Here is a 16752-nt window from a genome sequence, read left to right on the forward strand (position 1 = left end):
TATTACTTAAGGCCAGAGGGGAGAAGTTCATCAATTTATGTGCCTTTGTGTGATCTCTAATCATTTATAAAAGTATAGAACCTCTTTCCCTAATGCAGTCAATACATGCTATTACTGCCTCTTTCCTATTTCATTGATCGGTCACCCTTCCCTACAGGACAACAGAGAGAGTAGCAGCATGTTTACTCCTACTGAATTTTGTGAGTCCTGCCTACTTTTGTCAAGTATAGTTTGTTACTTTCTTATTAACTATTGATAAGGTGTTTTTTTTTTAATCAAAAAACTATCTGCTCAACCAAGTATTTAACTTCTACCCAACAAGAGTAAGGTAATTGAGGAGATGAGTAAAATCCAAATATTCACCCCAGAAGTTTGAGAACAGGAAAGCATCTTATAGAAATCTCCACGACTCCAAATGTAAAAAGACACATTCCTAAGGGATTTTAAAAGAATTCTTTATTCAGTCACAAAGTAATGCCATGCACCCTGGAGCAAATATAGTGTTTTTTCACAAAGACTTTCATACTTCCTTTGGCATTATGCCATGGAATGTCTGTGTGATGTATTGCTCTGATACTGTAAATTATTAATATCTACTCACTTATTGTTAAAAAACTACACAGAGTAGATATGACTTCTTATGTGGACACTTGAATGAAACACAGGGAAAAACAAACAATTCTGAGGCTTTGAAGTTGATCCCAGGAAGTGATAGGACTGGAGGAAAACTCTGATGCTGAGAGCTGATGGGAGATTATGGTCTCTTATGCTCTCTATCCCCATCTAGTGCCAGAAGGAGGGGAAACCTCTCAAAGGCTGGTCTGTTTCCTTTTATTGCCCTCTAAGGCTCAAAAGTGAAAAAAATCTCTTAAAGCCTACAGAGAGCACATTGGAATAACTATGCAGATCCCCAGTTTAAAGGGAACTGCTTTTCAATAAATGTTGCTGACACTTAGCTCTACATTCTATGAGCATTATAAGTAAACATGGGCAGCTACAGGGTACAGTTATGGGGATAGAGCATTGACTTTGGAATCAGGAAAAATTATTCATCTTACTGAGTTTAAATGTGGCCTCCTCAGTAGCTATGTGACCCTGGATAAGTCATTTAACCTTCTTTGCCTCAGTTTCTGATCTATAAAATGAACTGGAGAAGGAAATGACAAACCACTCCAGTATTTTTGCCAAGAAAATCCCAAATAGAGTTATGAAGAGTCGGAGACCACTGAAAAATGACTGAACAGTAGTAAACATAAATTATTAAAAGAATATTCTATATTTTTACTTTATAGTTTATAAACATTAGTTTCACATAAATTATCTCATTTGAATCTCATAACAATTATGAGAGATAGATAAGGGCAGTATTATTAATACTGTCCTCTGGTTCAGAGAGGTTAAATAACTTTATCCAGAATAACCCTGCTAAAAGGTGGCAAAGCTGAGAATCAAAACCAGATTTATTACCACTACAACAGTGTACCCAAATAAATTGCCTATGATTGGTTTAGAGTAATAGTAGAAAAATGAGTAATTTTGAAAAAGGAACTCTTTTTTTTTTTTTTTTTTTTTTTTTTTTTTTTTTTTGTCTTTGGCTCTACCTGTGATTTCATCAATGTGGAGAACTCCCAAAGTAAAAACTACCTCTGCCCACAGAAATCAGCAATCTATAATCAAGCCTTCTCCCTATTTTTGGACTGCCTGAGCTAAGAATGGTTGTTTCATTTTTAAATAGTTTTATCGTATATACAATAATAGGCCAACTGTAGTTTGCCCACTCCTGCCTACAGACTTGAGAAATGGCCTGGGGCACTGGAAGGTTAAGTGATTTCCCTTGGTCACCTCTGTGGGAAATATGAGACAGAAACATGAAATCCAGTTTAACTCCAGATTTGCCTCTTCCTACACAGAGAGTGCTGTCCAATTGCTTTTCAGCTGTGTCCAGCTCCTTGTGAAGCCATTTGTTGTTTTTTTGGCAAAAATACTGGAGTGGTTTCTCATTTCCTTCTCTGGCTCATTTTATAAATGAAGAAACTGAGGCAAACAAGAATTAAGTGACTTGCCCATGGTCTCAAAACTAGAAAGTACCTGAAGCCACATATGAATTCTTCCCTACTCCTGGCCTGGCACCTTGCCTACTGTACCATCTAGCTGCCCCACCCATAAAGCATAAAAGCTAATTATTTCAGTTATTTTTCTTACACTTGATCTAAGACAAATGCTGAAAGATCTGCTAAACATGAACTCAAAAAAAACTGAATGCAAAATGGAAATATGTGATTTCTTACCACCAGCTCCTTCCAAGATGCCCCGGACCACAGCCTGAACACCATGAGGTTTCATCAATCTTTCTGAAAGCAGCTGCCCACAAAGACGTCGAAGCCAGGCTGGGGTCCGAGCACTGGGCATTGCTTTCACATCTGAGCATTTCTAAAGGAAGGAGGAGAATATCTTTAGGAAGGTGTAAAAATAATAAGTGAGATGTGAAACTTAGAAAATATAACACTACATCCTGTGAAAATGAGATGAGCAAGGTGTCCCCAAAGTCTTAGTACAGTTTTCAGTCCCAACAGCTTTAAGACTGCACTAATACACTGGGGACACCTTTTATAGGAACTAAAACAACATCCTTTTCTAAAAGAAAAAAAATCCCTTTCCTTTAAAGAAATTAGTGAAACCTTCTCTCTCATTCCCAATGGATAAATGGTCAAAGGACATGAACAGGCAATTTTCTATGAAAGAAAACAAAACTGTCAATAACCACATGAATAAAATGCTCTAAATCACTAATGACTAGAAAAATGAAAATTATAGCAACTCTGAGATTCCCCTTCATACCCACTAGATTAGCAAAGATGATTAAAAAAAGGAAAATAATAAAAGTTGAAAGGGCTGTGGGAAAACAGTTACCTTAATGCCCTTAACTAGTCCACCCATTCTGGAAGCAATTTGGAACTATGCCCAAAAAGTTACCAAACTGTACACCTTTTCTGACTTCCTGATATCATTACTAAATCAATACTCCAATAAAAGCAAAGAAGAGTTCATATTATACAAAAATATTTGTAGTGGCTCTTTTTGATGTAACAAAGAATTGGAATCTGAAGGAATGCCCAACAGGGGAGTTGCTGAACAAGTTACAGTCCCTAAACTGATGGAATACTAGGGTAATGTAAGAAACAATGAAAAAGAGGGCAGCTAGGTAGCTCAGTGAACTGAGAAACAGCCCTAGGGATGGGAGGTCCTGGGTTCAAATCTGATCTCAAGACACTTCCTAGCTGTGTGACCCTAGGCAAGTCACTTAATCTCCATCGCCTAACCCTTACTGCTCTTCTGCCCTGGAACCAAAATATAGTATTGATTCTTAAGACAAAAGGTAAGGGTTTTTTTTGTTTTTTTGTTTTAGTTTTTTTAAATGATGAAAAGGGAAGGTTTCAGCTGAGAACTATGAACTGAGGCAGGGTGAAGTGAGAAGAACCAAAGAACAATTTATACTATAACTGTAAAAACAACTTTAAATGGCTTAAGAGCACTGACCCACCCCAATTCCAATGGATTCATTATGAAACATGCTATTTATATGTCCTAGCAGGGAGGAATTGACTACAAAGGGCATATTTTATTTGAAACATAGTCAATGCAAGGATTTGTTTCACTAGACTGCACTTTTGTTTCAAAGGCTTTATTTTAATTTTTTTCCATTGGGGAAAGAGAAAAAACAGATTTGTAATCATTTAAAATGTCTCATCTTAATTTAAAAAAAACAGCATCAATTGGTTCATTTCTCAGCCTTCAATAAAACATAGAACCTTGACCATAGTAAGCAATGCCAATATTATATCCAAAAGTAGAGCAACACACTTTAGTGAACAATAATCACTGTACTCTGGAAGTACCAAGTTAACCCCCACAAGTGTCTGAAGCTAGCCTTTGACTTAAGTAAGATTAACTTCTCTGCTAGCCGCTAAGCTCATTCCGTCAGAGGTAGGATCACCAAGGTGATCATCACAAAGGTGATATTTCACTAGTCTCCTCCTAGGGGAGATTTCCCTACAAGGCACCATTCAGAACTGAAATGGCCTGGCATTCCCCTCCCTCAGGGGGAATAGCCACATTGGTCTTGTTTTTAAATCACTGTTCTGGAAAAGACTAGTGCAAGAACTAGTGCAAGAGTCACCATCTGGGCAAAACCTTAATAACTGCCACTCCAATTTACACTCACCCAGATTTATCAACGTATTTAGGCACTAAAAGCAAAGAGCCCTAACCAACTATAACATCTCTCCATTAAACAACATAGTAACACAAGAATATTTTCACAAGACTCAGAAATTAAAAAGAAAAATATATTAGGCTTAGTAGGATCTTTCTTAAACTCAGGACTGTTTGGTTTATGCCTGGTATATATGTTTGGTTTATGGTGAAAAAAATGTATGTTTAATTATCTGATTTTAAAGTAGTCAAATTCTCCATTGGACTGATATCCCCAAAATGTTTACTGCAAAGAACTATTATTTGAAAATATCTTAAGTCTTTGTAAAAACAGAAGACCTAGTTTCAGTGAGAATTAAATTTTAAGCAGAAATCTTATCAATAAGTCTTTTTTAAAATGGTCATGATATTCCCCTTAGAAAAAGTTCTCTTATCTACAACCCTGTTATTCATCTAAAAGAAAATTCCATTTTAATTAGTTTCAAGTTTCCCATCCCTTGTTCCTTGTTGGAACAAGTTAAATAAATATCATTAAGTGACCTTGAAGGTATAATGCATCTCCACTAAATTATAAATTGTTAAACAGGAATCCAATTATCTGATCTTCATATTAATCACCCATAGGGGAGAAAAGGCACAGCACACATCCCCATTAATGTATTCTTCTCCCAGGCTATAGTCAAAGCACCTGTTGAGGTCCTCCCTGGAGGATAATCAACTCCCGAACAACCAGGGGTTGGTAGACTTGATCTAAAATGCTCTGCAAGGCTTTTCTGGCTTGGGTCCTCTCTTCTTCCTTTAGACCCTAAAAAAATAAAAGGCAAGGTTTTCAAAACAAAATATCTACTCGGCTCCAGGCAGAAAACCATTAGAGAATAAACGGTAATGTCCTGTAATAAGGTGCTGTCTCCCCCTACTGTTTTCCTGACCTCACCACATGGTCAAGCAACAAGGTTTAAGGACATGATACCTTAGCAATTACACCGTGGGAATCATACCTGAGGCCTCTCCTCCTCACCATGGGCACTCATCCCCTCTCCCCTGCTCTCTCTTCCCCCTTCTCCTTCCCCTATCTAGCTTTCCCTTGCTCCCACTCTTCTTCCTTTTCTATTCTATCTTGTCTCTTTCTCACCAAACTGTGACTAGGACAGCAAGTGGCTCTTAGGGGTGCCACATACCTCTGCTGGGGCACTCAGAGATTTAAAAAACTGATTCCTCACAGGAAGATTTCAGAAAAACCTGCAAAGACTTACAAGAACTGATACAAAGTGAAGTAAGCAGAACCAGAATATTGTACACAATAACAGTAATATACAATGATCAACTGTGAATGAATTAACTATTATCAGCAATAAGATCGTCCAAGACAATGCCAAAGAGCTCATGATGAAAAACACTATGTACCACCAGAGAAAGAACTGATGGAGTCAGAATGCAGATGAAAGCATACCATTTTTCATTTCATTTTCTGCAAGTGTTTTTTGAGTGATGTCTTCTTCAACATGACAAACGTGGAAATATGTATTACATGACAGCACATGTATAAGTAATATTAAATTGCTTACCATCTAATGGAGGGAAGAGGGGAAGGAGGGAAAGATTTGGAATTCAAAATATGAGAAAACTAATGTTAAAATTGCTTCAACGTGTAATTGGGGAAAAAAATAAAATATAGCTAAAAAAAAAAAAGCTGGTTTCTTAACTCTAACACAGGAGGTCTTCTAGGATCTGAGAAGTTGATGAGGCCTCCTGTTTCTGGCAGGATTTTCAAAATCAGTGGAACTGAGGTACAAGCCTTAGTCATACAGAGCTTTAATGAGACAGTCACTGATGGTATAAGTTTCCCTTATTAATTGTTGAAGGCAATTTTGTGATGGAAATCTATCTTAGCTAAATACCAAAGAAGAGTAAGAATGTAGCCTGGGACCATTGTCTACTACTTTTAGATGCTTCAGATTGGCAGGTCCATTTATATAGATGCTATGTCCTGGACTTTAGTCAGAAAGACTTGAGTTCATATCCTGCCTTAAGACACTACTAACTATATGACACTAGGCAAGTAGTTTAATCTAACTCAGTGTCTGTTTCTATAAACTATAGCTATAAACTGGGATGATAATAATAGCACCTGCCTTATAGTGTTGTTCTAAGGGTCAAATGAAATAACCTATATGAAACACTATAAACCTTAAAGCACTATATGAATTAAATTAATATTATATCCACTTACTTTTTGTAAAATCCTTATCCTCCATCTTAGAATCAACACTCTATATAGGCTCCAAGGCATAAAAATGGTAAGGGGTAAATAAAAGGGGTTAAGTGACCTGCCCAAGGTCACCCAGCTAGGAAGTATCTGAGGCCTGATTTGAATCCAGGACTTCCTGTCTCCGGGCCTAGCTTTCTATCCACTGAACTACCTAGCTGCCCCTATACATTTGTTTTTAAACTTTATGTTTAAAGTTCTATAAAGGCATAATATCTCTAAAAACAAGTTTAAAATTTTTTAAAAAGATGGCATTGTTTTGTGTGTGCATGTGTGTGTTTGTACCTTCTCTTGCCAAACAGATTGTAAGCTATTTGAAAATATAAACTATACCTTACACTATTTCTTTATTATTGGCACTTGAAGAAGCAATGAACATCCAGAAGAGTGACTAATAAGCATTTGCTGATTGGCTAAGAGCAAGAAACTTGAAGATTTCCAAAGCATCAGTCATCCCACCATAGTGTTATCAAGATAATAAAAGACTTCTTTCCCCCTTCACTAACTAGGGTAAAACAGAAAGATGTAATCTTTCAGTTCATAAAGAGAAAAGGCCAACAACTTGCACCTGGAAACTTCTATATATAGATCCATTTCTCTTAAGTGTTTTGTTTTGTTCTCAAATTTCAAATAAATACAACTGAATTCTGACAATATTATAACATCACAAGATGTTGTTAGTCCTTGCTCAGAAAATATATTTTATTTTATTTTTTTTTAAACCCTCCACCTTCTGTCTTGGAGCCAATACTGTGTATTGGCTCCAAGGCAGAAGAGTGGTAAAGGCTAAGCAATGGGGGATTAAGTGACTTGCCCAGGGTCACACAGCTGGGAAGTGTCTGAGGCCAGATTTGAACCTAGGACCTCCCATCTCTAGGCCTAGCTCTCAATCCTCTGAGCTACCCAGCTGCCCCCAGAAAATATATTTTAAAGTTATTCTATTTCTTTAACTTATTATCTATTTAAGGTATTTCCCCTTTCTTATGTGAACACTTTATTTATTAAAAGGGACTAAAAAAAGAAAATTTGTGTGAGACACAGAGAAAGCAGTTTAAAGAGGGGGGAAAGAAAGTTTTCAAAGAACCTAAGAGGAAAGCTGCTTTTCAGATATAAGTGCCTGAGGAAAGATTTAAAGAGTCCGGAGTCCAGGTGCGAATATGAACCTGATGGGTAAGATTAATGACTTATCCATAAAGATGGCAACAGTGTTTTGTTTCCCAGTAGCTAATTCACATACAAACAACTCTTTTTAGGATTTGGAAGTTTATTTCTGGGAAACCAATTCAAAAAAGCTATTTTAGGATTATGGGACTAGGTGGGTCATTGGACTGAGAACCAGGACTTAAAGACAGGAGGTCCTAGGTTCAAATCTGGCTTCAGGTAATTCCTAGCTGTATGATCCTGGTTTGCCTTGGAACCAATTCTTAGTATCAATTCTAAGACAGAAGGTAAGGGTTAAAAAAAAGTTAAGTGTCACAATTGTGACTGATTTGTATAAATGGAAAGCATACCACTGGGGGCTCATTCAGTATCATAGTGAGTCTACCAATGTATTTCTCCCACTCCAGGATTACCCGTACAACTGAGCACGGCGGCTGTGGCTGGATTCTCTCTCTCAGAAACCCTCCCAGACCTGCCAGCAAGGGTACTAGCTGGGATGAGTAAAAGAAGAGAGAAGGCAGGTTTAGGTACCATGTTGGCACCATTCCTAAACCACACACATTGTTCTCTATACACTCACTTCTTCCAAAGGTTTTGCTAATTCATCTTTCCTCTTCATGGGGCAGAATCCTAGCTGGCAGAGCCCTGCTGCAATGTCTCCAAGGTGGCGACTGAGAATCAGACTGCCCAGGGACACGTGTTTTGCAACATCCAGCAGTACGATGCAGCTTGTGTACAGTCTATGAACTGCACTGGGAGCAGCAGAAAAAGAGACAATGTCTTGAATAACTGCACCAAATTCTGTCCGGCATCGCAGAGGGATTCCAACACCAGGCAAAAGAAAGGGACAGATCCCCAGGGTAACCACAAATTGCAAAGCCGACTGAACAGTTTTCTGCTGAGATATACTAAGCGTATCAGGACTTAGGACAGGGGCCGCTTCTGCAGTTCTAGGATTTGGCTCAGGTGGATGGAAATTGGCTGCTAGCAGAACCATGCTTTGTTTTAGACACAACAGTAACACTAAAAGTTGAGAAGTAAAATTCCAGGTAACATCCACAGAGTTCTGTAGCCATTCTGCCCCAGATGCAATTACATCTTGCAGGTTCTTCAGCTCCTTCCATTCAGGATCCTCCTCAAACTTTTCATCCAAAGCTGACAAGTTAGATTTTAAAGTATCCAACAGAACATCATGTTTGGTGATCTGTAATGAACTGGAACCTGATCCTTTAAAAGAAAAGAAAAAAAAGGAAATTAGACATGGAACAGATGTCTGCCCTTTAAGGATAAACTTTGGGGACTTGAGTTGCAAACTCACAGAAGAAACACACAAACAGATCTAAGATAAAGAAGATATTGGGTACAAGTGGACTGATTTAATACCACTAAAATAAAAAACAATTAACAACCCAAAACTTTAAAGTTTTTCAAGGTCCACCAAGAAAATACAATAAAAACATTAAAATGGGTTGTTCTGCCCTCTGCTGGTAATGGGAGATGAAACTGGTTGAAGATCAACACAGGTATCCTTTAATATGTAGCAATCCATGACTTTTAGAATCATAAAACTAAAGGGCTAGAAAGAACCTTAGAAATTATCTCCTCCAATCCTGCCATTCTACAAATGAGGAAACTAAGGACTAATAAATGAAATGATTTGCTTTAGATCACAACAAAATGGAGCCAGGGAATGATTCTTTAAGTACAAAGTAAATATCTTGGGGGTAGCTAAACAGTGCAATAGAGCAGCCATGATGCATAAAGTGCTGGACCTGGAGTCAAGAAAAGCACTAGACCTGGAGCCAAGAAGACCTGAGTTCAAATCAGACCTCAGACACTAGCTGTGTGACCCTGGGACAGTCACTTAATCTGTTTGCCTTTCTCCAACTGGAGAAGGAAATGGCAAACCATAACAGTAGCTTTGACAAGAAAACCCTGTGGACAGCACTGGCATGCTGTGGTCCAAAGGACCAGGAAGAGTCAGACAGAACTGATCAATTGAAAGACAAAAATAACTATATTTGGTGGCACTAAACAGTAGATGGGGCAGGGGGAACAAAAGCTCTAAAAGTTAGGAACAGTTATAGCACATTATTATTTATGGATGATGTAGGATGCTAATATAAGAAACAACGAGAAAGATGATTTCAGGAAAACCTGGAAAGACATATCACTGGTTCCCAAATTTTTTTGGCCTACCGCCCTCTTTCCAGAAAAAATATTACTTAGCTCCCTGGAAATTAACTTAAAAAAATTTTAATAGCAATTAATAGGAAAGATAAATGCACCTGTGGCCATCACTGCCCTCTGGATCGCTGCAGCACCCACCAGGGGGCGGTGGCGCCCACTTTGGGAATCACTGACTTTTATGAACTGATACAAAGTAAGGTAAGCAGATTAGGAGGCCATTGTACACAGTAACAGCAATATTGTACAAAGATCAACTGTGAAAGATTTAGCTATGCTCAGCAATATAATGATCTAAGGCAATTCCAAAAGACCCATGGTGAAAAATGCTCTCCACCTCCAGTAAGAGAACTGATGAACTCTGAGTATATACTGAAGCATACTTTTTTCAATTACTTTAGTTTTTTTGCCTTTTTTTTTTTTTTGGTAACATCGCTAATATAGAAATATGTTTTCCATAACTTCACATGTATAATTGATATACTATTTAACTTCTGAATAAATGAGGGGTGGGCTAGAAAGAAGGAAAGAATTGGAACTCAAAATTTTAAAAAATGAATGTTAAAAAGAAGTAAAATATAATTATAAAAAAGAATACTAGCCAAATGATAGGGTGAATTACTATTTACTTTGGAGCTTCCTGGGAAGCCTGCTGCATAAATATCAGATTTCCACAAATATGCCAATGAAATGCCTGAACATCTTCAAATGCTGCTCAACACAATCCAGAGAAACCAATTCTTTGTACCTAAGACAGTTTTTCATATTCGCTTTTTGCATGAGAGTCATGCAAAGAAGGGAGAAAAGAGAAGAATGCTAAAATGGAGTTGAATCTCCAGTAGAATGTTAATTAAGCTACTCGTGAACAGGAATTATTTTGTCTTTCTACTCCTAGTCCTTAACCTAGCACTCTTTGCACAGAGTCCCCCTCCTACTTCTCTGATTATTCCTTTTTTCTCCCACAGCAGCACTACCCTTCCTACTCCCATTCTCAAAGTGTGGGCAAATCCCAAGGGCCTGTCCTCAACAATTTGCTTTGGTATATAAACTCTTTCCCTTGGAGATCTCACAGCTTTAACTACATTTCCTAATTTGCACAATAAGAGTCATGGGCCTTAGAATTTGGACATAAAAACAGAATTCATGGATCAGTTGAACCCCTTCATTTTACAGATAAGGAAACTGAGGCCCAAAGAAGTTATATGAGGGTTGGAGAGATGATTTCTAAGTTACTTTCCAAGCCTAAAAATCTAGAACTATCACCTCTTTGCAGAGAACTCCCAAAAGATTGTCTCTAGCCTGCATTTCCTTCAAGAGTTCTATTTCCAGGGCAGTTGGATAGCTCAGTGGATTGAGGGTCAGGCCTAGAGACGGGAGGTCCTAGGTTCAAATCTGGCCTCAGACACTTCCCAGCTGTGTGACCGTGGGCAAGTCACTTGACCCCCATTGCCCACCTTTACCACTCTTCCGCCTAGGAACCAATACACAGAAGTTAAGGGTTAAAACAAAACAAAACAAAACAAAACAAAAGAGAGGGTTCTAGTCCCCATTCTCTAACTGCTACTAGTCATGTCCACTTTGACATTCTGTCAAGTCTCTAATTCAACCTATCTAAAATGAACTCTTAGGGGGCAGCTGGGTAGCTCAGTGGATTGAGAGTCAGGCCTAGAGACAGGAGGTCCTAGGTTGGAATCCGGCCTCAGACACTTCCCAGCTGTGTGACCCTGGACAAGTCACTTGACCCCCATTGCCCATCCTTACCACTCTTCCACCTAGGAGCCAATACATAGAAGTTAAGGGTTTAAAAAAATAAAATAAAATGAACTCTTCTCCTCTAAATGAGTTCTCCATCCCCATCAATGATACCACTATTATCCTAGCCTCTATATATCTTTGAAATCAACTCTTGGATCAAATCCCTGTACCCCAGCATCTAGCCAAGTAGGCAATTAATGAATGTTTGTTGAGTGAAGTTATTCTTACAGTATAATTCCTTCACAATCATTCTCCAGACTGTCCCTTTCTTTTCATTCCCTTCAAACATGGTTAACTGAAATAACTTCCTAAATGGTTTCATGGGATTAAACAAGAGCTAGAAAGGACCTCTGAGACCATCTAGTCCAACATTTTTGTTTTAAAGATGAGGAAACAGGCCAAGAAAGGTTGAGACTTGTTACAAAGTTATGAAATTGGTAAAGTTTCAGAGAGAGTATTCACACACTGCCTCAAGTCTCTCTCATTTCCAAAACATGCTACAAATCCTTTTTGCATAGGACCTATGCTTTATCGGCACAGAGAACTCCTGGTACCAAAGCAGATTAGCAACTGCAAGAGTTGTCCAGAGCAGAGGTGTTCAAATCTGGGCAGGGGAGGCCCACAACATTCCCAGAACCAGATTTCAATGCAATTAGGAAATATTTAACAAAATAAATAGAAATACAAAAGAAGATAATGTTAATATATGGTTTTCTAAATCTCTATGTGGTCTACAGAAATCCTTATGTACTTGGTGGCCTCTATTTCACTTTGAGTTTGACCCCAATGGCTTAGAGCATTTAGAAGTCTAAATGACTGACCTGTGTCATACATCCAATATGTAGCATGGGCAAAATTTGAATGCAGGTCTTTATGTTTGCATTAAATGCCCAATTTTGTATATGATCTAGATATAAAGAGTGATTCCATTAAGTAAATTAGGGGAACACAAAATAGTTCACCTAGCAGATCAATGGAGAATGGAAGAATTTATAACCAACAAGAGATAGAGAGCATTATAAGAAATAAAGTGAATAATTTTTATTATATTAAATCAAAAAGTTTTATACAAACAAAATCAATGTAACCAAGATTAGAAGGGAAATAAAAACTAGGAAAAAATGTTTATAACAAGTTTCTCTGATAAAGGTCTTATTTCTCAAATTTATAGGGAACTAAGACAAATTTATAAAATACATAAAAATTAAAAACTCATATACACAAGCCATTCCCCAAATGACAAATGGTCAAGGGATGTAAACAAGCAATTTTCAGATGAAGACATCAAAGCTATAAATAATCAAATGAAAAAATGTTCTAAATCACTCTTGACTAAAGAAATGCAAATTAAAACAACTCTGATGTACCACCTCATACCTATCAGATTGTCAATATGACAGTAAAGGAAAAGTAATAAATGTTGGAGGGGATGGAGCAAAATTGAGAAATTAGTGTATTGCTAGTAAAGTTGAGAACTGATCCAACCATTCTGGAGGGCAATTTGAAACTATAGCCAAAAGGCTAAAAAATTCTGCCTACTCTTTGGTCCTGTAATACCACAACTGAGTCTATATCCCAAAGAGATAATTTTTAAAAAGGGCAGGGGGATAGGATCTACTTGTGCAAAAATATTTGTAGTGGCTCTTTTTGTGATGGCAAAGAATTGGAAATTGAGGGGATGAGGGAATGTCCATCAATTCTGAATGGATGAACACATTGTGGTACATACTGGTGATGGAATACTATCGTGCTATAAGAAATGAAAAGCAGGATAATTTCAGAAAAAGCTGGAAAGATCTGCATGAACTGATGCACAGTAAAATAAGCAGAACCAGAAGAACATCGTTCACAATAACAGCAATATTGTAGGATGGCCAACTGCGAAAGATTTGACTACTCACATCAATACAATGATCCAGGACAATTCTAAAGGACTTATGATGGGGAATGCTATCCATCTCCAGAGAAAGAACTGTTGGGAGTCAGATGCAGATCAAAGCATACTGTCTTCCACATTAGTTTATTTATGGTTTTATTTTGGGGTTTTGATTTTTTATGAGTATTCTCTTACAGCAATGACCATTAAGGAAGTATGTTTTGCGGGATAATACATAACCCAGATCAAATTGCTTACCATCTCTGAGAAGGGGGTGGGTGGGAGACAATTTGGATCTTATAATTTTGGAAACATACGTTGAATATTGCTATTACATGTAATTAGGAAAATGAATAAAAAATAAATGTCGAATCTTTATCCACTATATATCAAACTACTGGTCTTATCTTCCTAAAACACTACTTTGGCCATCACTTCCCTATTTTCAAAAACCTTCAACAGCTACCCCCTACCCACAAAAGAAAGTGTAGATTAATGATACGTTCTAGCATTCAAGACCTCGATATCATTATGTCTTAATCTGTTTAGACTTATCACCAACAGCAAATCTTCCCAAACTCTCCACTCATATAAAACTGGATGGCATATAGTACCCTTGCTCCACAATGATTTATTAAGCAATTACAGATTTATGAAGCTTTTACTATGTGCCAAGCAATGTGCTAAGAACTGGAGATACAAAAGAAAGAGTAAAAGACAGTCCCTGCCCTCTATGACTTTATAGTCTAAAATGGTGGACAAAATATAAACAACCAGGCACAAACAATGGATAGACAGGATATATGTACAGAGGAAAGACACTTGCATAAAGGGCAATAAGGAAATGCTTCTTTGTAGGCTAGGTGCTGGGGCCACCAAGATGAAATAAAGATGCTATCCTTTCTTTCTAAGGGCTTATGGTCTTGTGAGGCAGAGGAGAGGAGAAACAAGTATGGCCAAAAGTAGTGTGAGAAGGGCAAAGTAGGAGGAACAATGGAAAGAACTCTGGATCTGAGTTCCAAAGCCCTGAGTTCCAATTCCAACTTTCAGACTATTCCCATCACTTTTCTCTCCCAACCTCAGTTTCCTCCTCTGTAAAATTGTAGGGAAATCGGCTGAAAATGATCCCCAAGGTCTTTTCCAGATCTAAATTCTGTTTTGTGTAATTTAGTTTGTTACTGAAGTCTTTCCCAACCATTCTATTGCCTTCTTTCTTATTTCCTATTTATGCTGTATATAGCTTGTTTGTATATATTTATTTGTTTACTATCTCCCTTATTAGACTGTAAGCTCCTTGAGGGCAGGCGGTATAGTGTCTTTTTAAAAATCCCTAACCCTTAGCGCAGTGCCTGGCACATAGAAGACATTTAATGTTTACTGACTATTTCTCAGTGACTTTGAGAAGGTCACTAACTTTCCTTCCTCTTGGCATGAGCAGGGCATGGGTGAGGTAGGGAGATAGCATGAGCATTGTACAGAGATGGCATGGACACTGTAACCTCTTAACTCAGACAAATTGTAAACAGGGAAATACCCTTGCTCCCTTCTGTCCTTGTGACTCTAAGCCAAGAACATCTGATAAACCCAGAGGTTATTATCATCCTTGGATCCTCCTTTAGGTCGAGATGGACAAAGAGATACACCTCCAGGCAACACCTGGATACCAAGGGGCGGTATCTCAGGCATCCATCTGTTCCCTAAACCATGAGGGTCTTGAGGCAGACCCCACACCCCACCGAATACCTTAGTGCTTACCACACTGTGACACAGTATCACATACTCATTGTTGTAAAGGGTATAAAAACTCCTGAACTGAAGTATTCTGGAAGCAACCCACTGGGTTGTTCCACTCATGCCGTCTTGCTGGCCAATAATCTTACTAATAAATCTCTCTTTTTATTTTTAAGCTAAGTTTCAGAGTCTTGCATTCTTGCAAAAGGTATCCCTCCCAACCCAGGGGTTCACCACTGTACCCCACAACACTCAGTTGTAACCCCATAACATTCTGGCCTCAGTTTCCTTATCTGTAAAATGAGAATATTTAACATCTATGTCTTCTATGCTCAGTTCTATAACCTTATCTGATGCTCCCAATCTTGGTACTGATTCTCTACATTTTTACTTCCATGCACTAGACCACAGTGCAGTGTCCCTGGTTGCAGAAAAAATGCCAAACTCCCTTAGGGGAGAGAATTTCCTCCTCCTCACCCCTACCCATTCCCCATCTGCTCCCAGGGATATATATATATATATATATATATATATATTTTTTTTTTTTTTTTTTAAACCAGACCTTCTTAGAATCAAGACTGTGTATTGGTTCCAAGGCAGAAGAGTAATAAAGGCTAGGCAATGGGGGTCAAGTGACTTGCCCAGGGTCACACAGCTAGGAAACTGGTATCCAATTAAAAACAGAATCGTGGGGTTTGTCCTAGCTAGTAGTTATGTGCAAAGCTTTTTACAATTATTATCTCGCAACAACCATGGAAGAAAAGGGCCGTTATTGTCCCTGTTTTACAAATGAGGGAACTGCGGCACCCTAGAGGTTACGTAAGTTGCCCAGGATCACTAGGCTGCTAAGTGTCTGAAGAGGGATTTGAACTCGGGTCCAGCCTGATTCCAAGTGCAGCAATCTACCCTCCCCGCCAGGCCCGGAGAGGCTCGCTAGCTTGCTCTGTGGGCGGTCCGTCAGTCAGTCCGCGAGGGGGCGCCTCTGAACGGAGGCCCTCAGACCCTCTCTCCAGCTATGGGGACGCCCGGCCTTGCTGAGCCACGCGGGTTGCGGAGGGCGGCGGGGCTTGGGAAGGGAGGAGAGGACAGAAGGGGCAAACGGCCCAGGCTGGGAGCGAGCGATGCCCCGCGCCGGCCTCGTACCTCCGGGGCTTAGCAGCATCTTCAGGGCCCCCACGATCCGCTCTAGTGCCACGGTATCAGGTGCCCCGGCGGCAGCCATCACGAAAGCGGTGTTATTGTTCCCAGAAGCCTCCGCGCTTGCTAACGTAAGGACCTGACGTCGCCGCCATCTTGAGTGAGGCCGCGCGGTGGAAGGCAGGGCCAAGGCGGGAAGGGCGGGATCTCCGTCCTTCCCAAACTCCTATTTTACCCAGAGGGTTCCGGCGGGAGTCGCTCAACCACGCCCCTAGTAGAAGGAAGCTGTCGATCATTACTCTAATGAGCAGTTCCTCGGGACTGTTTTCTCTGCTAGAGGAGGGGAGAGAAGTGGGAGGAGAGAGAGAGAGAGAGAGAGAGAGAGAGAGAGAGAGAGAGAGAGAGAGAGAGAGACCAAGTGGGGGGG

General features: G+C 39.1%; 1 protein-coding gene across 1 annotated transcript in view; it reads right to left on the bottom strand.

The window, feature by feature from the left end:
- Positions 1–16410, bottom strand: part of TANGO6 (transport and golgi organization 6 homolog) — a 214771-nt gene extending 198361 nt beyond the window's left edge. The window contains exons 1-4 of the mRNA XM_044663151.1: positions 16332–16410; positions 8220–8866; positions 4901–5017; positions 2289–2430 (exon numbers count right to left, since the gene is read on the bottom strand). Coding sequence (XP_044519086.1) covers positions 2289–2430; positions 4901–5017; positions 8220–8866; positions 16332–16410 — 985 coding nt within the window. The remainder of the gene's footprint in view (positions 1–2288; positions 2431–4900; positions 5018–8219; positions 8867–16331) is intronic.
- Between the last annotated feature and the right edge of the window lie 342 nt (positions 16411–16752).

Source organism: Gracilinanus agilis, chromosome 2 (assembly GCF_016433145.1).
Source record: "Gracilinanus agilis isolate LMUSP501 chromosome 2, AgileGrace, whole genome shotgun sequence".
Classification (NCBI taxonomy): Eukaryota; Metazoa; Chordata; class Mammalia; order Didelphimorphia; family Didelphidae; genus Gracilinanus; species Gracilinanus agilis.